The sequence below is a fragment of the Anarrhichthys ocellatus genome, unplaced genomic scaffold (assembly GCF_004355925.1).
Source record: "Anarrhichthys ocellatus isolate YVR2014 unplaced genomic scaffold, GSC_Weel_1.0 scaffold39, whole genome shotgun sequence".
In the NCBI taxonomy this organism is placed as follows: Eukaryota; Metazoa; Chordata; class Actinopteri; order Perciformes; family Anarhichadidae; genus Anarrhichthys; species Anarrhichthys ocellatus.
The window spans coordinates 1,164,459-1,191,290 of NW_022280069.1; the positions used below are offsets into that span (position 1 = coordinate 1,164,459).

Genomic DNA, 26,832 nt, shown 5'->3' on the forward strand with positions numbered 1-26,832 from the left:
AGAGAGAGAGCGAGAGGGGAGGGGGAGAGGGGAGGGGGAGAGAGGAGGAGGAGGAGGAGGAGGTAGTTTGCGGCATGGGCCAAAGTGCGCTATCAGCTGCTGAAGGCTGGTCAGAGGAGCGGTGCGGGGACACCGGATAGAGGGGGAGAGTGAGAGAGAGTGAGAGAGAGAGGGAGAGAGAGAGAGAGAGAGAGAGAGAGAGAGAGAGAGAGAGAGAGAGAGAGAGAAAGGGTGGCGAGCGAAGCGGTGGACGGACACTCTCTCGTCGTAGTTGACGGTGTCGGTGGTACAGATGGGCGCGACTCTCAGCTGATCCAGCAGCAACCAGCGGTCACCCCGATGCTGCCCGAAACCCGCCGACCACAGTTGGAGAACCCACATCTTGCGGATGACACTTGGCTATAAGTAAGTTGAATTACCACAGAGCTTCCCTCATTTCTCTTCCTCTATTTGGTTAATTTGAACGCCTGTTTGTTTTTTTTTAAACATTTCCACGGCCTTCATGTCACTGAGTGACTCATGTAGGAAGTAAATGTCCCCATTTGTCACTCTATAGCAGAGTATCGTCCCGCACAAACTTCTACAGCCCCTCTCACTGTCGGGCTTCATAATCATCATCATCATCATCATCGTTATTTACATTGTTTCAGAAGCTATCATTGGCACTGTGCATAACTTTAGCACCACCCTATGGCAGCATTTATTGAGCAGAAAATAGAGCATTATGGGGTGTGCCTTAACTGTAACCTAGTTACAGCTGTGCAGTGTGTGTGTGTGTGTGTGTGTCTACACCTCAGTCATATGTTTGCTTTGGTCAGAGCCAGTGAATAGCAGGCATTCAGACCTCTGCATGGCCGTTGGTCAGAGCATAAACTGCACTGTTTATAACTTGTTTTCCCCGCAGGCCTGCAGGTGTCTTCTCCTCTCTCATGCAGACTGCAGACTGGTTTCTTTAGGCGAGATTATAATGAGCCAAGTCACAAATTATAATAAATGAGGGTATGCAAGTGTTGCGCTAATGCTACAGAGCTGCAGGAGTCCAAGACAAAAGCACAAAGGAAAGTTGGGGTGTGCCAGCACATTTTCATATCTCATTTGAGGGCTTTTTTAGCCCCTGCTCTTTCTCAGCCGGAGCTGTGAGAGTCGACAGGGGGTCGTCGAAAGGAAATTCTCCCCGAGGTTGCAGGCTCTTTAGGGGATTGATTCTGTGGCCTTTCAGTCACAGCAGCCACCTGACAGCCATTATGCACGGTTTGCTCGCAAGAAAAGTGGGAGAAAAAAGCCTAATGCACTACCTGCACATGGAAGTGTGAGAATCCATAGAGCTCATCTCCATAGCTCTTGTATCAACCTCCCCATCTCTCTCTCTCTCCTGCGCCTCTCTTCCTGCCACAGTGTTTGCTAGATGTCTATCTTCAAGGCAATCCAAATACCAAAGTGGGGAAAGGGAAATGGAAGGAGGGGTTTCAATGCAAATCCTGACCTGCAGTGGAACACAACAAATGTGTTAAACAAATTGACCGCGAAATGGCCTCCAAGCTGCCATTAACTTATAGTAGTGTGTTACTTTCATTTAGAAATGTCTGGGACCTGCACCTCAAAGGTCACTGTGTTGTTTTTGTAACAAGTCAAACTGTTGCATTGAATCACATCCAGCAATACATTTATTGGCATGTATTTTTGTTCTAATTAGTCTGTAACGTGATCAAAAGAAGTTCAGTCTGTTCACGTTATCTACTTCTCAAAGTTTAAAAGTGTGTCCACTAGGATGAGCTGATTCATACAGCACCTTTCAACAACAAGGCGATTCAAAGTGCTTTACATAGGACACAAAAACACATTCAGCATATAAGCTAGAGATAAACGTTTGAACACAATATTGCACAGAACGAGATCTGTGGATTTCATTTCCACCATCACTGGCATTGAGAGGGATCTCTTTATTGTCACAGTCAACAAGAGGTATGATTATAGCAAGTGAAACCGGTTTTGATGTTCATTCGGGCACCTGATTGTTGGTTTAAGACAGACCTATCCCTGAAGACGAGATATAAAACAGACAACGGGTGATATAAGAAGACATAAATAGCACTCAGGAAGAGTCAAATAAAATAGAAGATTATAATTAGCTGTGATGTAATAGTTACAGGTATGGAGTGCTATAAAAACAGAAGCTCTCCATGTTTAGATTTTGACCTGACGGCTCATAATGTACAGTAGCAGCAGATCACACATGTTTTCTGGTACTACCTAAACTATTCAGTGAGTTACAGACAAATAGCAGTCATTTTAAATTCATTATTTTAAAGCAAGGAAGCCAGTGCTCTCCTGTTCTTAGTGAGTTATTTATAATAATAAAGTCTCAAAACACCTCTTTTCTGATGTCCTCTCTGTCCGTTGCAGCTGGCACCATGCTCCCCCGTAGCATGCACACGAGAACAGGTGGTTATGACCTGCCGGGGGCGGAGTCAAGGGACGTGCCTCTCATTGGCTACCGGCCCTTACAGCCTGACACCCCGAGCAGCCAATCACGGAGGGGGAGCGCCGGTGACGAATTGGAAACTTCACAGGTGAGTGTTTCTCGTTTTGCCTCATTGAAACACATCCGTCATTTTGTCACTTGCGTGCGATACAGAGAGTGATGTGAAGTTGATTTCTCTTGGCTTTGTTCTGTAAAGTCTTCTTTTTTTCTTGTGTTCAAACAATAAAGCGATGTTGGCGGAGCCGAGACGGGATTAGGAGAACTCTTCATTTGTCACGACGCTCCTGATCGACACACCTAACAGCTATTAGGACAGAGCTGAGCTCAGCTACCAGTTTCTTAAATAAACAGCAAATGAGGTCGGCTAGTTTCCAGAAAAAAACCCTGAGGGAATGAATTCAATGTGATACAGACAGAAAGAGTGTGTTTTGGTTTAGTGCTTTTCCACCAGTCCACCGGTTATTTTCCATAGGCTGAATAAATACCTCTAGTGCCAACACAATGCCAAAATTCTACCCTAAATCTTTGGTTTATGACCAAATATCTGCCAAACTAATCACATTCCCATCAACTTTGGCTGAACTCTATGTTTAGTGCTAATTAGGAAATGTTAGCATGCTAACGTGCTAAACTAAGATAGTGAACATGGTAAACATTACACCTGCTTAGCATCTGCGTGTTTGCATCGTCACTGTAAGCATGTTAGCATGTTAATGTTAGCATTTAGCTCAAAGCACCACTGGCACCACTGTTACCAAGTGCCACCAGTAAGGAATTTTACATAGCGGCAAAACTGTGAAATTACAACCTACAAGGGCCCTAAAAATACTAACACCGGGAAAGAGACGTCAGTAGCTCAGCGGATAATTTATTTTGAGGTCAATCACCTTTCTTAACTATCTGTTATTTAAATCATTAGGTCCTAAAAGTTGTAAAATGCACTAGCGGTCAAGCGAGCAGCCTGGAGGCAAAATTAAAGGAAACGCACGCTAGTGCGCTCGCTCTATGGGCCCAATGTACGTATGTGGAAGATCGCCGGATGATCTTTGTATTTTATACTCGGAAGTCAAACTGTATTTGCTTTATGCAGAACTGACCAACGTTCATGGCAACGAACGGGGCGCCACCTCCAAGGCTGTATCCAGTTCTCATCCATGGGCTCAGCATTGCCGTAGAGCCCTGAGTCTTGTTTAAATGTAATGTATTTCTCAACTTGTATGTTTGTCACTGAAATGCATTGACTCCAGGATCACATCTGTAATATGGACTTAGGTTGAACTAAAGCTGAGGAAGTTAAAAGGTTCATGGTACACGTGGATTTCCCACGATCTTTCACCTCTGTTAATGTTTAGTGACTTGATAGTGAGGTTCGTTGAGCCTTATCAGAAGCTCCTCACATGGTTCAACTTCACACACAGTTGGAGTTTCGTGTTGAGGAGTAGTAGAAGTATTCAGTCTTACTTTTTGATATATCTACACATGAGGGCAGGATTATTTCTCTCTTGCACAAAATGTCAGATCTCAACAATAGCAATAAATAGTAATAAAACATGTTTCCTGGGTCATGATGACCTCCTGACCAACCCTTTTGCCTCGACCACACATGACCTGCTCATGGCTTTTTGGTTTTGCTTTACAAGAAACTAAAACTAAAAATGAAGTCGCGCTGACTCTCTCTACGAATGAGCCGACTTCCTCCGTGCTCACGTGGTGGCAGCTGGACCTCGCATTAAATTATTTATGGTGCGGTTTGGCCGGTCGATGTGGTGTACACCTGCTCTGTCTATAAACAGTATCCAGTATCACAGGCCGTCTCCAAGGATAGTCTGTCGAGTGGAATCCAATACGGCCACTTGCTGATTCTTTAATTAGGGAAACTTGGATGTGTGAGTCAGAATGCATGAAGAGAAACCGTTGAGTGGACAATGAAGCTTCTAGGTGAAAGAAACCACATTTGTTTTCAGTTTGAGTTTAATTGATTGGGGTGAAAGTCAAGCCTGAAACATGTACGATTAATACAGATAATAGTTATTGAAGTGATTTTCTTTGCATTTTGTTGCCCATTTTCTTACTCTGTGGTGTATTTTTCTGCTACCAAAGGTACATAAAGATTTCAAAGAACATAATATTTTTAATGCAGTTATAAAAGATTTAATAGCTGAGATAAAAATCTTAATATTATATATTATTTTCTCTTAACTCACCATTTTGGGAAGATATTCAACAACTACACAGCAAGAAATTCATCACAGAGAAGGCAGGAAAACATTTCTATACAGCTTCAATAGACCAGAATGCAAATACAGCTACAAGAGGCCCAGCTGTTGTGAAATTATTCCTTCAGTGGGCTCATATTTCATGAAAAGAGTCCATTTGTATGATTCACTGATTTCAATGATGGTAAATCTTAATATGACAGCATACAATGACTTAGATAAGAGTGTGCTTCCAGCCTTGTGGCCTCACCTGTTTTATAATGACAATGACCCCCCCCCCCCCCGCACAAAGCCAAAGAAATGTTTTTTTCCCATTTTGATGGGGAAGCATTTGACTGGCCTACACAAAACCCTGACCTCAACCCCATCCAATTATCCGGAGCACCGACTGTGAGGATGCAGGTTGTGCTAGAAAATAACTAGTTTGTGAAATGTGTTGTTTGACCATGTTGGAAACCTCCTGGCCGGCCCTGCATGGACTATTTCATACTTATCGTATTTTAGTTGCTCTGAGCTTTCAATAAGGACTGGAGTTAGTTGCATGTTGGGTGTGTTGCGTACGCACGCTAAAGAGTTCCTTTGTGCATCGAGGAGCACTGACCAAGCTGAAAGGTATTTGACCCATTGGGGGTGAGAACAGGTTGGCCCCTTAATTGTGACGTTGAAAAGGTGTGTATGGAGGAGGTTTCTCAAGATATTGAGTACACTAGCACCTTGAGCCAGGCTTTATCGCCCAACATCAGTGACACTAATGTTCTGAATGGGGGCAGATCCCTGCAGCCAGGTTCCAATATCTGGTGGAAATCCTGAGACAAGAAGAGTAGACATCGTTATAACAGCAGATTAATGGTGAATGGTTTTGGAATACTATTCATGTGTGGGTGTAATGTTTGGGTTTCCACAGACGCTGGCTGGCTAGTTAACTACTGTATGTACCCATAAACCCACTTTCGACTAACAGTAACAAGTTAACACCTGTTATCTGGACATTTTAGTGGAAACCACTCACTGAAGTGAATCAGAGGAGACAGGTTAAGGCAAAGTTTGCACACTGAAAAAGCCAACTATTCCCGACAAATTAACTTGCAGAACATCACAGGCTGATGATATCTATCAGCGTAATCACATCCAAGGCAGGATTTTCTTCCTTTAAGGGGAATAGAACAGCTTTGACCTAAATGCCCCAGAGTTTTACTTAAAAGAGAGTAGATAACGGGCACCGAGGGATACATAGATGAAAGCGTGAGAAGAGGAGCAGGGAGAAAGATAGGAAGGAAGGGGTCGTGGGCTGTGGACCACTCAAAAAACAAAACAATGGTTATCTTTAAAAAAAAGCTTCAGAAGATGTATTCATGACCCCCTGTTCTGTGGAAAGACTTGTGTAGGGTTGTAACGGTGTGTGTATTTGTTCAAAGTCAAAGCTTTTCTGCAAAGCTGAAGCCCGGCGATATGGATTTATTTAAGGAAAAAGGTTGGAACTGGTTGTTTTTTGAGAGCGGAGGGGGCGAAAATGGAGAGTCGGCTTCCTGCTTTTCTGGTGCCGTCCAATAGCTGACGTAGTTGTTCAAGAGGAGAGGTTGACACAGCCTTCGGCTTGTGATGGAAGGAGAGAGGAAGAAAAATAGCTTCGCAACACAACAGCATGTCCTGCTTCCTGTGTTTGTCTACACTTATTATGTACTTCCTGCATGCAGCAGGGGGGGGTGGACGGGGGACTTTAAGAAAAAGGAGAGCTGAAGGTCCTGAGAGAAGATCCCATCTTTGAAAAGAACATAAACAAAGTGTCACATATAGCAACAACAATGGTACATATGGGACAAAATCAACTTATAAAAAACAATAAATAGAACTTGAAAAATAGCAAAATAACAGCTGCAGAGTCCTTTTTTTATGCACCGTCTACCAACTCGTGCCACCCACCACAGTGGCCTATAATCATGATGCTTATCCACCAGCCTATGAGGCAGCTGAACTCCAAATTACACACTCATCTATTCCACAGAAAAGGCTGGTCCCTCTGACCCAGATTCAGCCTGGTTTCAGAAGGAAAACTCAAGGGAATATACTTTTATCTGGAGTATCTCAATATACCAGCTCTGTCTGGAATAAGGAAACAGAGCAAAGGGATAGTTTTATTCGTGTCTGTGATGAAGTGCTAAAGGCCAGATGATCAGTGCGCGCTTTAAAGGTGCAATGTGAAGTGATTGTTGGTTAACACAAACTGAAGTGATTTTAAAGTTTTGTTCTACGATATAAAATGTCAGTAAACATCCCTCTGGTGGATTTTAAAGCTTTAACGTGTCTTTAAAAAAGGAGATTTCTAACAAGGGGCTAAATGAGACTACAAAACATCATCAAGTCGACTAGTGGCGGTGACGTGATGACATGCGACCGTGGTGTCCAATGGAAAAATCCCATTAGCTTTTTGTTGAGGGAACCGATGCGATGCTAACATCTGGTGCTGGGCTACAAAAATACATCATCCCTGCAGCACTCTATAGACTCTTTTCACAGCAGCCATTTTTGACATGTCACTGCAGGACAAACACAGGTGTAATCAATACCATTAATTATGACCCTGTTCCATTTAAGTGGGTCAGGGTCCTGGTATTGTGCATGCTGCCTCACTGGACTGACTGTGACACTAATTATAATGGGACCATAATGAATTTGATTAATGACACTTGTGTTTACCCTGCTATGACATGTGAAAATGGCTGCTGTGAAAAGGGTCTGTTGTACTCTCTGTATACTTAAAGCTGCACTAATCTATATTTTTGTATGAGCAATGGGTTGAACGACAACATGTAATGTGAAAGGTGACCCTCGTAGTGACAAACCTGTAGAGAATTATCACCGAACCTTTGGGCTCCACCGAGTATTTTAGCATCTTTTAGCATCTTTTAGCTCATTACTTTTGTTTTAGACGTCTCATGTTTTCATCAACCTTGTTTCCCTTGTAGGTTTTAGCAGACAAATACAGATGAAGTTATCGACTAGCTGGTGAACATAGTGGAGTGTTATGGAGCTGAAAAGACACATTTTTTCAGGAGTTAGCGGAGACAAAAACAGAGCTGAAATGAGAGTAAATATTAGACTTAATGTAACCAGGTAGACAAAAACACAACTCCAAACGAATGCTAATGCTAAAGCTAATGTGTGTCCGCTGGATACTATATTATGTTAGCTGACACACTAATGAGCTAACTAGCCTCTACACAAACACACAGCGTTGACAGTCACCACTTAGTTAACATGGCTTCACTCTGTGATGTCATTAGCCCCTGAAATACACACAGCTTGCTTCCTGGTTCAGAGGCCGTCTGAACATTTATTACCTCTTGTTACAAGAATACAGGCCTCTTACTGCTCAAACAGCATGTCGGGGTGTTTGGAGTGAAAACTACAGTAGCCTATGAAGGCGGTCCAACGATATATATCTGTAATCAGATGGCGGCCCTCTCAGTCAGCTGTTGTTTTACTGTAATGTATTGAAAAGGAGACTCAGTCAAACGGGTTTATATGTAGGGGAAGGTTATCTAGAAAGACAAAGAGAGAGAGAGAGAGAGGGGGGGGGGGGGGGGAGATTGAAAGAGAGGGGGTATTGTTCTGGAAATAGCTTCAGGGCTTTGTCTCAGTGTGTGTGTGTGTGTGTGTGTGTGCAGGCAAGTGCCCATGCATCTGTCTATTGACGAAGGTCTGCATTTGTGTGAGCTGCATGTGTGTATGGGTGACTGTGTAAAAAGCGACTCACTGAAAATGAGTAATGTGCTATCAACACCAACGTCTGTGTGTGTTTTGTGTGTGTGTGTGTGTGTGTGTGTGTGTGTGTGTGTGTGTGTGTGTGTGTGTGTGTGTGTATAATGGGTGTGCCCAGGTGATGCATGCTCTCGGGGGCCGGACTTAGCTCCTGCTTCAGGTGTGTCTTTGTGATATAGAGCCACAAGATGTTGAGAGGCAAACGGTAAAGAGAAAAACACATAGATCTAGGTCAACAGAGGGAAACAACCATCGGTCAAGTATAGAAAGAGAGAGAGAGAGAAAAGAGGGAGCAACAGATGAGAGAAAATGGAGAAAATGAGACCGTAATCTCGAAGATTTCCAGGAAGCTTAGGGATTGCTACCTGTCTGGACTTGCAGTGAGAAAGGTAACTTGTGTGACCATTTTTACCCCCTTCTTTTTGTGTGTGTCTTGTGCTTGGGGGGGATTTCATGGGAAAGATAGAATTGCATACAGATTTGCGTAGACGCAAGCTGAGATGGCAGGTAGAATAACAGGTTTGATGCACAGACAATGCAGGGCAGCAGGATCCTCTTTGAATGCAAGAAGCGCCTGCTTGGAGCGTTGACCTTCGATCAAGTCAGGCCTAGGTAATTTGAAAAGAGGCTAATAGAGGCTAACATATGCTTATTGCAGCTTAATTACATCATGGGTCAATCAGAGGGGAGAGAAGAACTCATGCCCTTTTACTGTTCGTATGAATATGTTTCTTGGCTCATATGTGACTTTGAATTTGCATATGAAAAAGCTCACAAGTCAGCACATGCAAAATCAATGAAAATACAAGGCAGGTTATTAGTTTAATTTTTAGAATAAATATATAAGATGTTGTGTTTTTGGGGTGTATTTGCCTTGTTTCCAAGGTGTTGCTCATGTTTGTTGTAGATCAAAACAAACCATCCCACATTACCTGGAGATTCTGCCAACCAGGGTGAAATCACACGGTGTGATGCTCATGCATTTTTTATGACGGAAAAAGTCACAGTTGCGAAAGCGTCAGTGTCGGAGCAAGAGTAAAGTGATATCGTATCGATGTGTTACTAACTTTTATAATTGAGATTTGGATGTAAACAAAAGGCTCAGCCCCACCCACCACCGACTATTCACAACACAAGACTCTCGCACTGACATCGGTTACTGTAAGAACTAACACAAGACAACAGTTAGATCTGAGTTATTAATATTAATGTAAATATTTGTTTGCATGAGTAAAACATGCCCATCTCAGCTGAGAAAACACCAAATACAGAGTTTCTGAAGCTTGAACATTTTTGAAAATATGCATCAATATGTAAGCATTATTCTACTGTTGTAGCTGGTTGAGTTGGAGATTGTTTCAACTAGTTTATATATCGTTAGGTCGCTTATTTCAGTGGTTCACAAACGGTCACACGATAAATCTGAGGGGTCATGAGGTGATTACTCAGGGAGGAAATAAGTAAAAACACAATTCTGCGACACAAATTTGGGATTTCTATCATTGCTTTTTGCATAATTTTACCTCTTGAGGTCTCAAACTGTTAAATACTGAATGTCTGGTAGAACTGCTAACAACTCATACACTTCTGAAACACGACAACAGGCCTCAACTACACACTGTTGTTTTGTAAGAGGTTACCAGTCATAACCTGGTTTACTCTTGAACTAAATGTTGTACATTATAAACCTATTATGTGCTTATTTTAAAGAAAAATCTGTCTGTAAAGTATCTAATTAGTAAAAAGTACAATAGTTGCCTCTGAATTGTAGTGAAGTAGAAATATAAAGTTGTACAGAATGGAAAGTACTTAACTACAGCACTTGGGTTAATATATTAACTAGCACTGGGCTTTAAAGACACATACATATGTGTGCCTGAAGCACTTTTGTAGCTCTTATCTGTGTGGCTGTTTTGACATTATTCAAATGTCTCTGCAGTGCCGCTGTGCGTCTCACACTTCTTCTTACTATTAAAGTGCTCTGAGTCATCTGCTGTCTGCGATATGACTTGGGCTGCAAGGATCCTGCTGTCCCACAACCGTGTGTGGCAATATGTTGTTGTTGATAAGACTGAGCAACTAATGCTGCCAAGACAAAGTCGTATTCATTGATTGGACTTCTCCGCAGGAGGTTCAAGTGGTTTTAAGGCCGCGAGAAAGGTTTGATTTAAAACAGCACTTGTTATTAATTAGCACCCATTTCTCTTCTTCTTTCTGGAGAGTTGCAATATAGCCGGGCCTTTATTGAGCTTTGCTTATTTACCTGTCTTATTTATTATATTTGACCTTTTTAGTCTGGCTTTTAATTAAGCTTTATTTATGTGTATTTCTAATTATTTATTGTATTTTACCTTTTTAGTCTGGCTTTTTGTATTTCAAGTCCTACCTCTCGTGTTTCCTCACCGTGAATTGAAGATATGTATGCTATCATTTCCTCAGTTTGTTGTTGTTGTTTTTTTGGACTGCTGTTATTATAGAATGTTTAATTATAGAATGTTTAAATGTTTGTGTGGATGTGGAAAAGTGAGACTGATTGATTGATTAAAAAACTAAATTATCTCCACTACATCAATTTATTGATGTCTTGTTTAAAAGTTTTTCACTTTTTCTTGTAAAATAACGTATTTTCGTTCTTTCTGCATCATTGTTTTGTGTGGTTCATCAAATGAAAGAAGCTAGAGAGAGTGTATACGATGTGTTGCTTTGCTGTTGATTCCCTCATTTGGTGCAACGCTCTTTTCTAATAAGACAAATAAGTTTCAAGTTTGGTTTGGTTCTCCATCTACAGGCAGAGCCCTCACCAATGAAGACCACCTGGTACTGTCCTCTAGAACTGGTAAGGCCAGAGTGTGCTGCACACATTGTAACATGAATGGGATAATGTGCCTGTGAGCCAGTTCAAGTATAGAATAGGGTAACTGTGTCAGGGACTTCCCCCGAGGCTAAAACGGGATCGTTAGAGCTCCAGGTAGCGTGAGAAATGAACAGCTTCATTTTATGTATTTTTCTTTTCCATGGACATGGGGTCCCTAGTAGAACAGACACTATCTCTATCTTTTTAATGAGACCGTTTATTGGTGTGAGTCTGTTTCATTCAGTAAAAGGACACGGTTAAATGGCAGATTTTATTTTGATTGTCATGCATTCTTTGCAACACTTTTGCAGCCGTTAATCTGTTTTCCTCTGCTTTACTCAGTCCACTGTGGTGGAGGAACAGGATGATGGAGTGATCTACACAGTGGTGGTCAAACAGCAGCATGGTGCCCCCAGTAGTCCGATGGTAAGTCATGTGTGACTGACTGGATGCACAGTAAAAAAAAAAGGGCCTCCTATTTGCAGTAACATGAACTTCCTTTCTTTTCCTTCCTGTCTCGCTCCAGTCGACGGTTTCTCGCTCCCAGTGTGTGAAAGCAGGGACGGAGGAGAAGCTGGTGCTCCACCTCCTCCACTCCTTTTCTCTAGGAGACTCCTCCTTCATCACCATCTTCCTCTACACCTATCGATCCTTCACCTCCACGGGCAGAGTGCTGGACATCCTCACTGACAGGTTGGAGAGTTTTTTTAAATCTCTGATCCAGGACGATGAAGTTTGTTGTTTTTTATTTTTTTAAAAAGAGGGATCTACACGAAGTCTCGGAGCCGTAAATCCATCTGGTAGAGATATTTCACTAGATAAATGAAAAACATTGACAGGCTGACTGCACTTGATGAAAATCCATTTGAGTCATTCTGTGGGCTCTGTGCATGTCTGTACAACATTTCATGGCAATCCATCCAATAGTTGTTGAGGTATTTCAGTCTGGAACAAAGCGGTGGACCGACTGACTGACGTTGCCACCTGAAGAGCCTCACAGCGTCGTACTAACTACTAAAGGACTACAGATGAAAAATAGCCTTTTGGCTAACTCTGGTGCATTTACAGAAATGTTTTTATTAATGTGCACTGTCCCTTATCAAATAAACCAATAAATAAAAAAATAAAGTGCAGATAAATGGTTTACATAACAGTCGGCAAAACTGGTCACTTTACACCTACTTTACATTTTCACAAGATAAACAGATTTTAGTTCAGCTTTGTAATTTGTCTTCAAGCTGAGTCTCATACAAACAGCAGTCTTCAGATTAATTGCGTAACTTAATTTAGAGACACTTCCACAATGGAGGAAGCACCTGGGTGCTTATTTAAAATAACCGCAACATAATTCAGCAAGAAACTTGCTTGTGAAGGCTTTTTTATTCCCTTATAAAGTCGTTATTAAATAATGGAGGCATTTGTATGAAACAGCTATTTGGAAAGTTTTTTCCAAACGAAGCGACACAAAAGAGAGTTTTGACTCCGGCAACGAGCTCAGTTTACCTGCAAACATCAGGGCAGAAAAACAAGCCCCGAATACATTTATCACAAAGAGCATTATTTATGACTCGGCAGATGCACATATTTGAAGCTGAATGATATTTATGCTCGTTTTATTTTTTTCTGCTCCGCTAACTTTCTTTTTTGTTAACAGATTGGAGAATCCGCCTGGTGACAACGAGAGGAGCCATATGAGACAATCTTTCAACAGGTGAGTTTTTGAAAATGCGACCCAACATCTTCTGTGCAACTTTTACTGTGAAACGCTTTGTGGTTGTGTGTGTGTGTGTGTGTGTGTGCTTGAATATAAGTGTGAAGCTGTGTGTGCCATAAATACATCTTCTAAAGAAAGTTTCGCTTCTTGCTTTTGTTTTTGGGGTATTATTATTACCAGGCAGAGTTCCTTTTTTCGTTTCAAACTATGGTGACTAGTTTGTCTTTTACTCTCTTTTTTTTTATATGACACATTAAAGTGGCAATAGACAAGTTTTCTGCTTTAACTCACTGTGAAGGCAATGTTGATTGAACAATGTAATGGCTGTAGAATAATGACACCATTGGTGTTTAGATTGGTTCCCTGTAAGCCTCGCTTTAACTATGCAATTCTGTCTGCCACTGGGAACCATCTCCCGGGAAATGAAGGCTCGATTTATGGCCGCTATCGGTAGCTATCTCCAGCTACCAAAGTATCAATGGAAGTTATTTGCAGTTACTATCCCCACAAGCGGAAATAGTGGATGGTGGAACGACCGAAGTAACCGTGGAAAACAAAATGCTGTGTGTCCTCTGTTGTTGGTAGAATGCTACGCTCTGACGATAACCGAAAGCGATCAGTGGCTCCAACAATAATACCACCAATAGTTGTCTGCTTTCGCTTTAATATAAAACAAGTGAACATCAGCAGAAGACACTAGAATAAAAGATAGAAACAGGAAATGCAAACCATCTCAACCGGCCTATTAACTGTATTAACCTACAAGGTGCTAAATTCAAAATTCAGAGCATTAGTATAGCAGCAAACAACTATTCGTGGTAAAAAAGAGCTCTGAGCACCTTTGAAAAAAATGTTTCTATGACAACAATTTATTGACAACAATACCTTGTATGAATGAGCTTGTCACAGCTCAATCTGGGCTGTTCGCTCTTTGTTATGATAGTGTCTGTCTGACACATAAAGTTAAGGATAGACAGACACGGCCTGAACAAGCTTCTCCTACATTTACTACAGTGAAAAGTAACATTTCTTTTCATAATCAACATGATGAAGGCACTTGCAAAGAACAAGGTAGTACAAAATGTACCAAAACACTGGCAACAAGGAAGATCTTGAGTAGATAATAATGAGAATGAAACACAATATAAATCATACCTTTTTAAATCTGGTTTGAATTGACATCAATCACTTTTACCAGCACTTTTCTGAAAAGTTCAGAGATTTTTAGAAAAAAGGCGGAGCGCTCAGAAAGAAGACGCCATGTGGACACAGGCCCTAAGTCCTGTTCAGAACGTAGACTGTGAGGAGGGCAACACGTTGATCCTCTGCTTCCACTATACTATAGACTCATCTCTAAGCTGCTTTTCTTGTCTAAACCCCCTGAGAACGTGATTTCCTGGCAAATTTTCTAGGTGTGTTGGAAAATATCAATACATTCAATCAATTCCAATCTGCAACAGCTTGTTCATCTGCTTCTGGCAACCTGCACCTCCCCCGGGTTTAAACCAGAAACAGATGCACCTCCCTTCTTTTGCTTCCAGCAAACTTTGGGATTGATTTGAAAGTGTTTCTTTCCTATTCCTGATGACCTGGTTTTCCGACACAGGGAACCTTTTTGTTCTCTTTGTGCTCTGAACTTTCTGGAGGTCGGGGGTAAAAAAACAACAGATTATCATGTTTCTGATGATGTGACCCAGAAAGGTCAGAGTCACATCCCTCTAAAGCCATGGAGATAATGAATCATTTCTTCCTTCAACATCTCTCTCCACATTCCTGCAGAGCGGTGTGTATGGTGTTCAGCACATGGCTCTCTGAGTATCCTGAAGACTTTAAGAGTTTGGAGGAGCCCTCACGCCTGCTGCGCCTGGTTCCCCTGCTCCCCCAGGACTCCTCGTCCGCAGCCGACCTCCGCGCTCACCTCCTCCGGATAGCCGAGGAGCTCAGCGAGAAAGCCCTGCTCCCCGACGCCCATAAAGGTCTGTAAATTCACTGGGCTTTAAATGTCACCAGTTGAGGCCTCGCTAGATGAGGTTTTCATGAAGAAATACACTTGTTGTCTCAGTATAAATCACAATGAGCCTGCAAAGGACAAAGACAATATAACATGGGCTGGTTGTGGCTTCCTTGATTATACAAATGTAATCAAACTTTAATTATATTATTATACTATTACTTTACAGACCAGTGTCCTAGTGTCCTTCTGAAGCCAGGAGTGTGTAGAACGTTGGTTACTAAAAATACTCTGGACACTACAGCTGCTCTGCTATGAAAGCCAAAGGCGACTGTTGATGCAATACTTGCTGCACTTTGTGTTTAGTGCTAATAGGAAAAATGGTGGACATGGTAAACATTACGCTGTTAGCTTGTTGCCATGCTAGCATTGGCATTTAGCTCAAAGTACTGCTGTGTCTCAGTACAGCTTCAGATCCACATCGACTCTTTATCTAGTTTTCTCTCATCCTGTAATCTCGAGGTCACGAGTGAAATATCTCCATATCTCAACATAACAAGGTCATTTTCTCATTAAAATGAGATATTTATCCAGTTGCCTCGGGTTTTCCTGAGATAACTAAACTGTTATCTTGAGAAAGCCATGATTCTCTGGAACAAAACAACTTCATTACCACACTGGACACAGCCAAGGATCAGAGCAGCAGCAACTCTGAGAGAAACAGATTCCCACAACTCATGGATTTAAAAGATATGTTTCTTATATTCTGCATTTCCAGTTTTAGTGAACACGTTCACCCTTTGCAGATAAGACCGGTTTCACCGGCCCTCCTCCGGACGCCTCCAAGTTTGAACCCACCAGCATCCTTGGATTCCCTGCAGCGATCATCGCTGAGCAGCTCACCAAAATAGAGACAGTGAGTTCTCCCTGACATGTTTTCGATGGTGGCATGAAGCAAAATATTGACCAATGATGCTGAAAGTGAATTTAGGATTCAGGGTAAACTATTCTCCTTTTGAGTTTGTGTGCATGTGATTGTCAGCTGTAACTCAGCTTTGATGTCAGTGTTGACTTTGTGGATTGATTCAGGTATGCTAAGTTAGCAGCTCAAGCTAGCGTTTGAAAAATGAACAGATGACTCCTTAGAGTGTCTCTTAGCACAACGAGCTAAGCTAACGATCAAGGTACAGTGAGCACAGACACTGACACCTGCTAATTGGTGCTGTAACATTACATAAATGGAATAAAACAAGAGTTTTACAAATTCAATCACACAAGGTACAACTTCAGTGAAATGCAGACCGTCATCCAACGCTCGCACATTGGCCAGCAGGATGTCTGGCCTCCAATGAACTGCTCAGCAAGCCATATTATGTCCCGTATTGTGTGATGCATTTTTCAAAAGGCACCAACACCACAAACAAACACGGCCGAGAGGCCAAGTTCAGTGTCTCGAATTAGCCAAGGTGACACCCAGCAGACAGTTGGAGGCCGTGACGCTCGCTGCCAACACAAACAGAAAGGGGCCACCCTCAGAAACTCAAATTCTATCAGCATGAAATTCAAGCGGGACACTTCAGTACAGGTCACATGATTTGATTAGTTTATTATTTATGAAATCTGTATGCTGTCACTTATCAGGAGCTGTTTGTCCGTCTCGTCCCGTACCACTGCCTCGGCTCACTGTGGTCTCAGAGGGACAAGAAAGGGAGGGAGGGCGTTTGTTGGTCCGTCCGGGCCACCATACATCAGTTCAACAAGCTGGCCAATGCAGTGTTAGCGTCCTGCCTTTGCCCCACCAATCTGCGCAGCCAGCAGAGAGCCCGACTGCTGGAGAAATGGATCAGCGTGGCAGAGGTCAGTATGCATAAATCAAAGGACACAGCTCTAAAAAAAAATGCAGGATTTGATGCCATTTTTAAAGGCTAGAAATGGGGAAAAAAAATGTTGCTCATCCTGAAATGAAAATGTTAACAGTATGTCAGTTGGGGTTTCAAGTCTTCAAAAATCCCCAACTGTGCATTTTCTTACAATAAACCCCCTTTAATCCCCTAAACATAATCCTATTCTCAGCTCTGATTTTGCACATACCATCACAAATTCACGGTCAGCTTGCTTTCTGCTGTGACTGTTCCGGTAATTTCACTTTAATCAATAGCTGAGAGCAAAACACAGCAATGACGTCTTGAATCATGGTTTATTTCTGGACAGCAGCAGCAAATCTGTAAATAGTGCTCTCTCACTAATTGAGTGCATTTGGTGGTCGATCACTTCTGGCAGTAAATAAGCGAGATTATTTAAAAAATCAGCATATTTTTATACTAGAAGTAGAACCAGAGTTCCATCACACCTTTAGGAAATGGAATAGGAAATGTACTCTGCATGAACAGGACAAGAAATGTGCTGAGTCGAGAAATGTGATGCATGACCTCAAGGCAAACAGTAAAGCTTTTAAACTGCTTAAAAATGTCGGTCTTATACAAGAGAACTGTGGATTAACTGTAACAGCGTTCTGGTTACTGTGCACAACAATCTGTCTCCTTTCAAATATTGAAGAGCTCACAGCACCTGCTCACACACACACACACACACACACACACACACATAAACATATCCTGTCCTTGGTTGTTATGGTCATATGAGCGGTTTTATTCCTTTCAGAGCCTCTTTATCTGTGAAGAAAACGCAGCTTCTCTCCAGCATTCCTGAAGCTGCATTTCTCATCACGTTCACACACACTCACACACACACTCCAACATTCTCTTTGGCAAAGCGAGGTATCACTGGTTTGCTGCCAAAGTGCCGTCCCAAGCCCACCCCAGGTTTCTTTTGGGACAAACCTCTTTAGCAGCATGCATTATTCAGCAACTTCAAGCCGACACTGTAACTCAATACCAGCCAGACCCACACCCACAGGTGTTCTCGGTTACAGTGTGAGTGTGTGTGTGTGTGTGTGTGTGTGTGTGTGTGTGTGTGTGTGTGTGTGTGTGTGTGTGTGTGCATGCAAATGACTGTAGTCATCCGTGTGTGCTTTCAACAGGAGTGCCGTGCCAGGAAAAACTTCTCCTCGCTGTATGCCATCGTGTCTGCCCTGCAGAGTAATCCCATCCACCGGCTGAGGAAGACGTGGCAGGACACTGACAGGTCCGCAGACGAACAACTCGCAGTTTTAAAGACAAAATTTATTGCCACACACACAGAGAACGGTTTTCACTGAGCAATGTGATTCATAGTTTGCTAGCCTGTCAGATTGCATTCTATAAAAAAGAATACCTAAAAATGAAAAAGTCAGGACAACATGATAATAAACAACAAAAGTTGTACACCAATTGTGCATATTAGTATCATAATTGAGGTGTGAGATAGTTGTGTTTGTACAAAAAAGTGGGAAGAACAACATAGTAGGCATTAGTATTACTGTAAGTTATTGAGGACTTTAATTGACCTGTGTTGTTGACCGAGGAATGGCACCAGTGGCACCTCACATTAATATGGTGGCTGAATGAATCAGCATCATTCTGTTAATGTCATTAAACATTCTCTGCTTTTCTATCAGTCATTGTCTCTCAGACTTTAGTATGCAATGCATGCAGTACAGGATTTTGACCTCGCAGCTCATACAAAATGTCTTCATTGGATTTCCTTATCTTTGTAATATTGAAACATGAATGCTGATTTAATTGAATACACTGCTTTGGTCACTTGACAGGGAGGCAGTGAGGAGATACGAGGATCTGTCAGAAATATTCTCAGACAAGGACAACTACTCACAAAGCAGAGAACTCCTTAAGGAGGTAAGTTTATGTCAAGACAAAATACAGAGCAGCAATGGAAATGTAATACACTGTACATTTTCAAAAGTTAAAAACAGGAAATCACGCTGACATAATCTGCATTATACAGTGTGAATGGAGCAGGTTCAGTGAGAAATGTGATCCTTTATTTATGGCACGCAGAGGCTGACTCCTACATGAGGCAGCGTTGAACCAGTTATTTTGAATGAGCCTGAACGTCATCTTGTCATTTAACCGCTTGTGTGTTGGAGGCTGGAGAAGCTGTTTCTTGTGTGCTGTCACTTTTAACTCTCACTCACAGGACTAAAGTGTTGGAGTGCAGCTTTGATCTGTATTCAGATTTCAACAGCTCTTTTCTGATGTCTTGGACTTGTTTGAGGATTCTTTTTTATGTTTTTAATTAAATTGCTAAAAATATCTTCAAAGATACTTTCACCCCATTACAACAAACACTTTGAGTGTACACCTGTGTGTACAATATGTAAACTCCTGAAGCATTAGTGTTGCATACAGAAAGAAAGACACTGGTTTTATTGACTGTTTGCTGTATGCAGGTCCCAGATTTGGGCTTTAATTGCTACACTATGAGTCTTAACTCAACATCATCACAGTTTGGGACTTGATCTTATTATTTTATGAACTAATCCATGTGGAAGAAAAATAAGGTCTGTAAGGCTTTACTTATAAGCGCTGAGCTAAATGCTAACATCGGCAAGCTAACCACCGTCTTAGTTTAGTGTGCTAATTTTTCAGCTGAGGTTGACGGGAACATCATTAGTTTTGCAGGTATTTGGTCATAAACCATACTGGACAAATTCAAATATTGACCCGATGACGATGCTAGGCATCACCGAAATCAATGGGATACACCATCTGGGAACCATGAATCTCTGTACAAAATGTCATCTGAATCCATCCAATTTCTGTGAAGATATTTCTGATATAACCGATCAACTGACTGACATAGAGAGGCAAAGTTCCTTCACTGTCCTGCTATCCCTAGAGCAACGTAACTAGCATGGCTAAAAACAGCATACAAGCAAACTGCGAGCACACACTGACATCTGTCTAGTCTCAAACGGCAGCTCTGAAAAGCCAACGTGACTCCTCGGCACTTCTATCTCACATCCTGCTGACGAGCATCCTATAATGTGAACAGCAGTATGAGGCATTTATTAATGTGTCTGTCGAGCGCCACTGCTGGACCACATTTATTAAATTCCTATCTGCACAGGCTAAAGTCGAGCCGTCTCAGCCGAAAACAACATTGAGCGCTCGAGATTTATGACCGCTTTAAAAGACCAGAAACCAGTCTAATCTGGTTGAGTATAACTGCCCTTATTCTGTCAACACTTGCACTTCAGTTTGATACACCCATCTGAAGACGTGCAATATATTTAGTTTGCACTGTGTCACAGAATTACAGAAGTTGACAAGATTAGCCGTGTTTTGATTCGCTGTTACGGTGCAATGCAGGCATCAATACCTTTTGCATTAGCTGCGATTTTATCCATGATACCCCCAAAGGAATTCAATCAAACATTTGCTTTCATTTTGAAAGCTTCACTCTGAGCTTTGATGACAGAAAAACACCATCGCCTTCTGTTGCCCTTTGATTTTTTTTTTTCCCAGCACAGTTACTTGCTTCCCTTCATCTCAGAGCATGTCTAAAAATGACTACGACTAGCAGACACAGTGTAAGATGAATGATCCAATGAAAGACTTACTAAAAGTTTGAGGAAAGGAATTATTCACAACCCTGTCGTTGAAGCATTTTACAATGTGGTAAAGTTTATTTTGTAGCATGATTATAACAGGCTATGTCTAGAGCAGTGTCATCTTTGCATTTACAATATTAATGTCATGAAAGTGTGTTCATGTTAATATCAGTTGTCTTGGTTTTATCTAGTTTAATGGTACATTTATGGTCATTTGTATTTTTTCATAATTCACACGTGTTTTCAACCTGAATTTGTATTTTTATGCAACAAAAGATAAATGCTTTATGTCGTGTATTCATGGGGGAATCTTCTATATACAAGTAGAAATAATGACATAAATAGAAATATATGAATAAGGCCCTAACCTGGCCAGCAACATACAGACAAAGTCAGCACCTAGCTGGAGAACATAGTGGAGGATTTAGCAGCTTAAGAGGCAGATTTTATGGCTGGAAATGGTGGAAACCAGATCAGAGATTTTTAAAAAAATTGGGGGAGGGGGTCATAAAGGACAGACGCGAAAACAGAGTGTGAATACAGGTATATTGAGAAATAATAAGGTTTTTTGAACAATATAGCATCTCAACATTTTTTTTCTAGAAACCCAAAATATAAGTACGAACCTGAAAATCAGCATGTCTCCTTTAAAACCTCACAACATCCTTGCTTTTGTGTTGCAGGAGGGCACGTCAAAGTTCGCCAACCTTGACAACAACAAACTTCTTAACAGGGTAAGTAGAGTGGAGTTAAAGACTTGATTCGATGTGAAATAAGGGAGTGATGGAGGTCTAGCTATATGTGAGGCAGGCTTGTTTGTGGACGATCACTGGCTTTAACATTTAGGATAGAGAACATGAACTCCCTCTACAACCTGCTGAAAACCAGAGACTGTTGTTGCACAGGTCAGCACTCGCTTGTCGGCGCCTGAAATTGTGCGAATACGTCTCTTAAAACACGCAAGAGTTCACATGAAGTTAAACATTTGTAAATTATTCTCACTGGAGCTTCAAATCCCCGCCAAGACATTTCAGATCGTTCCAGTCACAGAGGAGTAACTTAATAACGACCTCAACATTTGTTGCTGAGGCAAAACCTCAGATCTTCAAGCGCATGAAAAAGACCAATTTTCACTAATTTACAGCCCATGTCACGTGTGCATACCAATCGTTTTAGCCTGAAGGGCTGTACTCCCCCACAGGCCTTTATGGGAGACCTTGGAAAATTTAGGAATGATGTAAGAACCTGCAAAAGGGATATTGTACAAGTTAGGGGACACAATTTTGTAGAATTTCTTGTGAAAAATGCATTCAGGTGTAATTTTAGGGCTTAAATCTTATTTTATTGTATGTATATACTGTATGTTCTGTCATAGATATTCAATATAGGATGAAATGAAACAATGTTTAAGTTAAAAACACTCCGTTATGATAAATATAAAATCCTGATGGTTTTGCTGAGAGCTTAATACTGTATTTCAAACTAAACGTAGTAGAAAACACAGTTTTTCTACAAAACGGCTGCATTCAAACATTGATACTGATGTCACTTTCGCTAAGCGGGGGGTGTTTCAGCGGTTTGATGGAGGGTTGTAAGGGCTATCGACCGGCGTGCAGCAGCGAAGCGGAACAGAGGGCTCTCCGCGTGTGTGTGTGATGTGCTGAATCCTCAGCCATCGTTTGAAAATAGCTGCAGGCAGCTGCTCTGCAATCCCTCTCTGTGTGGGCTCTTTATGACGCGAGTAGAAACCACTGGGGAATTGATAAAACACTTTTCTTTCTTTCCTTTTTTTCTTACACAGTCCAACGCGCAGGGCACTGTGCCCTACCTGGGCATTTTCCTCACAGACCTCACCATGCTGGACACGGCGGTCAAAGACAGGCTGGATGTAAGTCCCCCTCATCTCTCTCAAGGGGAAAGTTGGTCACAACCTGTTGAAGTTGCTCCCTTTTTTACAATTATCACACTGACACAGCACATCCTGTCACTGCCTTTGCAGAACGGCTACATCAACTTTGACAAAAGGAGAAGGGTGAGTGATGCATCGCGTGTCGGTGTGTGAGATAAAAGGTCAAATGTTTAGAGATTTTTCATTTCGCTGATGCTCTGGATTAAGCTTCTGTTCCTGCGGCGCATGACACAACAAGCAATTATGACTGAGGTGTGCATGAGTAGGAATTGTAGCGCCCTGGAAAAAGTTCTGTGAATGATCCTGTTCGAGAGCAGAAGACGAGCAACAAAAAGATACGTAGGATCACTTTTGAGATCAGAGCGTATTAGAGCGAGCAGAGGTAACATTAGATCTGAGGGGAGGAGAATGATTAGGTTGGAGGCAGCCGTGAGGTGCAAAATGAGAAGCAAACACAGTAGATCAGCAACATTTTGTTTTTTTACTCTTTTTGTTTTTTGTTATTATGAAACATTGTGATGATATGCCTCTTTGTTAACAGGAATTTGAGGTTTTAGCTCAAATCCGTCTCCTGCAGTCTTCCTGCAAAAACTGTGTTTTCACCGCCGACCAAGCCTTCATACAGTGGTATCAGAGTGTACCGACGCTAACAGAGGAGGAAAGGTAAATATCTCTGCGTTTGGTTCCGGTTAAACAAATGTCTTCAATGCATTAATTTGTGTACGTGGGACAAAGACTGATTTCAAAATATTCAATGATGCCTATTTCAGTTACAGACTGTCCAATGAAATTGAAGCGCCTGGTGAGCCGAGCCCCCGTGGCCTTACTCCAACAGTCATTATCACACAGTGCCGAGAGTAAGCTATACTGAACGCCCCTACACACACACACATAGTACAGTAAAATGACCATGATACCACATTCACACAATGTATAGACTAGGATTTAGTTTGGTCCAGGTTGTGGTGCGTTGTCCGCAGACTTTACACATGAAGTTCAGTTTCAGGAGCTAACTGCTCAGACTGTGAATACAGTGACAATTATCTGTCAATTTGTTGACTAAATGATTATTAGATGATTATAAGAGCAAAAAAAAAGCATATAAAAATAAATGCAATTATAAGTTTCAACCCTAATATGAATGTGCTTTTACATTTCTATTGTGTCCGCAGCCTGAGTAGCTCTCGGACCAGCCTGACTGGTGACAGTGACAGCCTCTTTGACTTCCCCTCCCCTGTCAATAGTCTGCTCTCAAAACTCACAAAGGTAAAACTGTTTTTTTAGACAAACTTTGCATTTTCATTTAGCTTGTTTCACAGGCATTGTATGCCGGAGCGACTCTGTTTTCCATTTGGTTTAACTCTGCTCAACGGCGTTGTACTGAACTTGATTGAGAAACAATCCTCTCTTGATTATCATCAGCACCGTTGCTTTCATTTTGGAATTGCAGCACATGAGATCTCCGTCTGTGTCCTGTCTGGATGTCGACACGTCTTCTTCAACCACTGAATCCACCCCTGCCACGCTGACGCTATCCACTCCCACAAAATCGCACCGTCGATCAGTCTCCTGCGGCAACAACCCCCCCAATAACATCCAAGGGTCGGGGCCCGACATGCGAATCATCAGGATACGGATGGACCTGCAGGATGGAAACCTGTACCGAAGCATACTGGTACCAACATCAAACCGTTTGAGTCGAATTAACAGCAGCAGCAGCAGCACAGTGGGATTGTAGAAAAATGCTCGTGTCCCGAATTATCTACAACATGCTGCACTTACGTCTTGTCTGCAAGGATCCCGTAATACTTATCAGAATCCGATCCTCAGGATACAATGGGCCGAGGATATCATTAACGCGAATCACGCTGTCCTCTTGTCATTGTTATCCTTCTCTCTCCCCTCAGGTTACGAGCAATGACAAGACCCCCACTGTGATCAGCTCTGCCTTAGAAAAGCACAGTCAGGACCCCAAACAGACGCCCAGATATGAGCTGATCCAACTTCTGGCTGAAGGAAAAGGTAAAGACGTGTTTTCAGTGCAGAAAAAATACAACACCTATTGGATATGTGCATGGTATTTCTGTAGCAGTTTCATCATTAGGTGGCGTATTTCTGTTATCCAAATGGAGACAAAACTGAGACCATGTTGAGATTTTAAAATGTTTTGCATTTATCTTAAGTTGTGGTTAATTTCAGGGTTTGTATTTGTCTCTCTTCTACTCGTGTCGCAGAACTGGTCATCCCTGCTACAGGAAACGTCTTCTACGCCATGTCGTCATCTAGCGTTGACTTCCTGTTGAGGAGGAAAGGCGGGAACACTCCTCTGGGCTCACATCCGATCAACACGGAGACGAGCGCCACCTTTCCTCGAATCAAGGCCAAGGGGAGGAGACTGGTCAGGACACTATTTTGACCTCCGTTTTTTTCCTCAACCCAACTTTGTCCACAGTGACGGATTTTCTCTCTTCAGTGAATGTGGCCTTCCACACATGCCTACAAAGCTTGTTCTACCAAAACACCAACGCCAGGACCAAGTCTTAATCGACAACTCCAACATATCATACCTCCGGCTGCTCTGCTGCGTGCACCAGAGCCGTCTACTGCTGAAGAACAGTGTCAGTTTTCCTCTTTTCCAAACAGTATGCATTACTAAGTTACACCCAGAGGAAGAGCAATGGAAGCCTTTAACGGTGTGCTTTTGGTGCTGGCTCTCGAGTCCCAGTCAGGTAGCACTTGATTTATTTCCTTTCATTCTTACTTAATGAATAAGGTCTTTTTTTAATTGCCTACAGCCACCAGGAAATCCCCTGCTGTTGTGTGTCGTGAGTGACATTTCTAAATGTTAAAAAACAGATTTGATTGGTCAGAGCTTCTGCGATCACCTGAGATGCCGTTGAAGGATTAAGGAAAGTGTGTTTTTATGGGGAAGAAGCATAATGAAATGTAAATATACAGAGTCGGGTCCTGGTTCTGGAAGGCCCAAAGACACAGTGCAAGTGCATCACCGTAGCTTGTCAAATGAGACATATATGTATATGTTTTGTATATATTTATATATTTTGTACGTCTGTATGATGTCAACATTGTGTTTACACTGTCGAGGAGCTCTGGGTCCACATGTCCGAATTGTCTAATTCACAAAAGAAAAAAAGTGCATCAAGTACCTGCAAGATTTTCACTTTAAAGAGGCCAGCATGTGTCCACAGACAGTGAGAGTAATTATTTCAGCTTTGACTCATGCAGATACTCATTTCAACACTTAAAGCTGCATTAATCAATCTTTTAGTAATAACAATTCATTAAATTACTATTCATATTGTGAAAGGGGCTGCTTGTATTGACTAACCTAAAAAAAAAAAAAAGATCTCTGAAGCTCAATGGAGGTTTTTTTGGTCTTTTATAGCATTGGAAACTTTCTTCATGGTTCATTCTCATAGCTGTTATCAACCCTGTTTCCAGTAGCAGCTGCTTTTTTTGCCAAAAAAGCTCAGATAATCCAGTGTGTGTGCTACATGAACAACAGCAACCAGCAGACACACAAAGTTAGCGACTAGCTAGTGGAAACTATTGGAACATCTATCTGCTAAAGAGATAATTTTATTTGTTAAAGACCAAATTAGCCCCAAAAACAGAGCGATAACGCACTTATTTTTGTCAGACGGACAGAAACACAACTCCAGATCAACACTTCCTCTTCAGCTCGTTTGGAGTTCTTCTGACCCCTAGTGGCCAAAAGTTGATTATTGCAGCTTTAAATGAACCCCTTTGCAGCACTTTCAAAGCTCCTGGCTTTGCTTCAGTTTATCCGCAGTAGCTAAAACATGAGGTATGGAAAATCAAAACAATACACCACCATTATTAGGTGTCAGGTTTTCCAGGTCTGAACAGAGAATGAGCTAAACTTAAATCATGCAGATTACACATCTTCCCTGTTTACATACTTCCAATTTCATGGTGTGAATGAACACGTGTAGGTTTGAAACACACAACCTCTTTCTGTTTTTTGTTTTTTTTAAATCTGGACTTTGATAAAAGTCGTGTGACCTCTGGTTGTATCTGCTCAGTGCTGGTGAGGCCTCCTCGCTGGCTGAGGCACGAGCATTGGAGGGACCAGGGAGAGGATTCTGGGTAATAGATGACGTGTGCTAGCGTTGTGCTACGCTACCGAATTGTTTTAGTGCCTTTCTCAAACAGAATGCACATCTTCCCTCGTGTTTGCATTAGAATGTATTCAGTATACATGGAGGACACGCAGTCACCTCCTGTGCTGCGTAGTGTGACATCAAAGCTATTTATGCACTACATACAGGATGTCCTATTTTTGTGGTAATAAATTTACTTTTATATGAATTTCATTGCTTTTGACTGATGTGCTGTAACGTTTTCCACCTTCAATACAAGCATATTTTCCATGCTGCTGAGTATCCTGTAA

At 41.8% G+C, this 26,832-nt stretch overlaps 1 protein-coding gene across 3 annotated transcripts; it reads left to right on the plus strand.

Annotated features, from left to right (window-relative positions):
- rgl2 (ral guanine nucleotide dissociation stimulator-like 2) lies at positions 1–26,750 on the plus strand. Of its 3 annotated transcripts, XM_031867390.1 has the most exons (20): positions 1–405; positions 2,404–2,570; positions 11,246–11,293; positions 11,654–11,737; positions 11,838–12,004; positions 12,966–13,022; positions 14,805–15,001; positions 15,783–15,892; positions 16,618–16,833; positions 18,017–18,120; positions 18,686–18,770; positions 21,172–21,222; positions 22,290–22,376; positions 22,488–22,520; positions 22,939–23,060; positions 23,168–23,254; positions 23,570–23,663; positions 23,848–24,072; positions 24,305–24,419; positions 24,632–26,750. In XM_031867390.1, exons 2-20 carry the CDS (start codon positions 2,412–2,414, stop codon positions 24,811–24,813), a joined length of 2,223 nt encoding a protein of 740 aa, XP_031723250.1. In that variant the 5' UTR covers positions 1–405; positions 2,404–2,411; the 3' UTR covers positions 24,814–26,750. The 3 variants fall into 3 exon arrangements, with proteins under 3 accessions (XP_031723250.1, XP_031723249.1, XP_031723251.1); XM_031867389.1 differs by having other exon boundaries at positions 1–2,570; XM_031867391.1 differs by lacking the exons at positions 1–405; positions 2,404–2,570 and adding an exon at positions 8,287–8,846.
- The last annotated feature ends 82 nt before the right edge of the window (positions 26,751–26,832 follow it).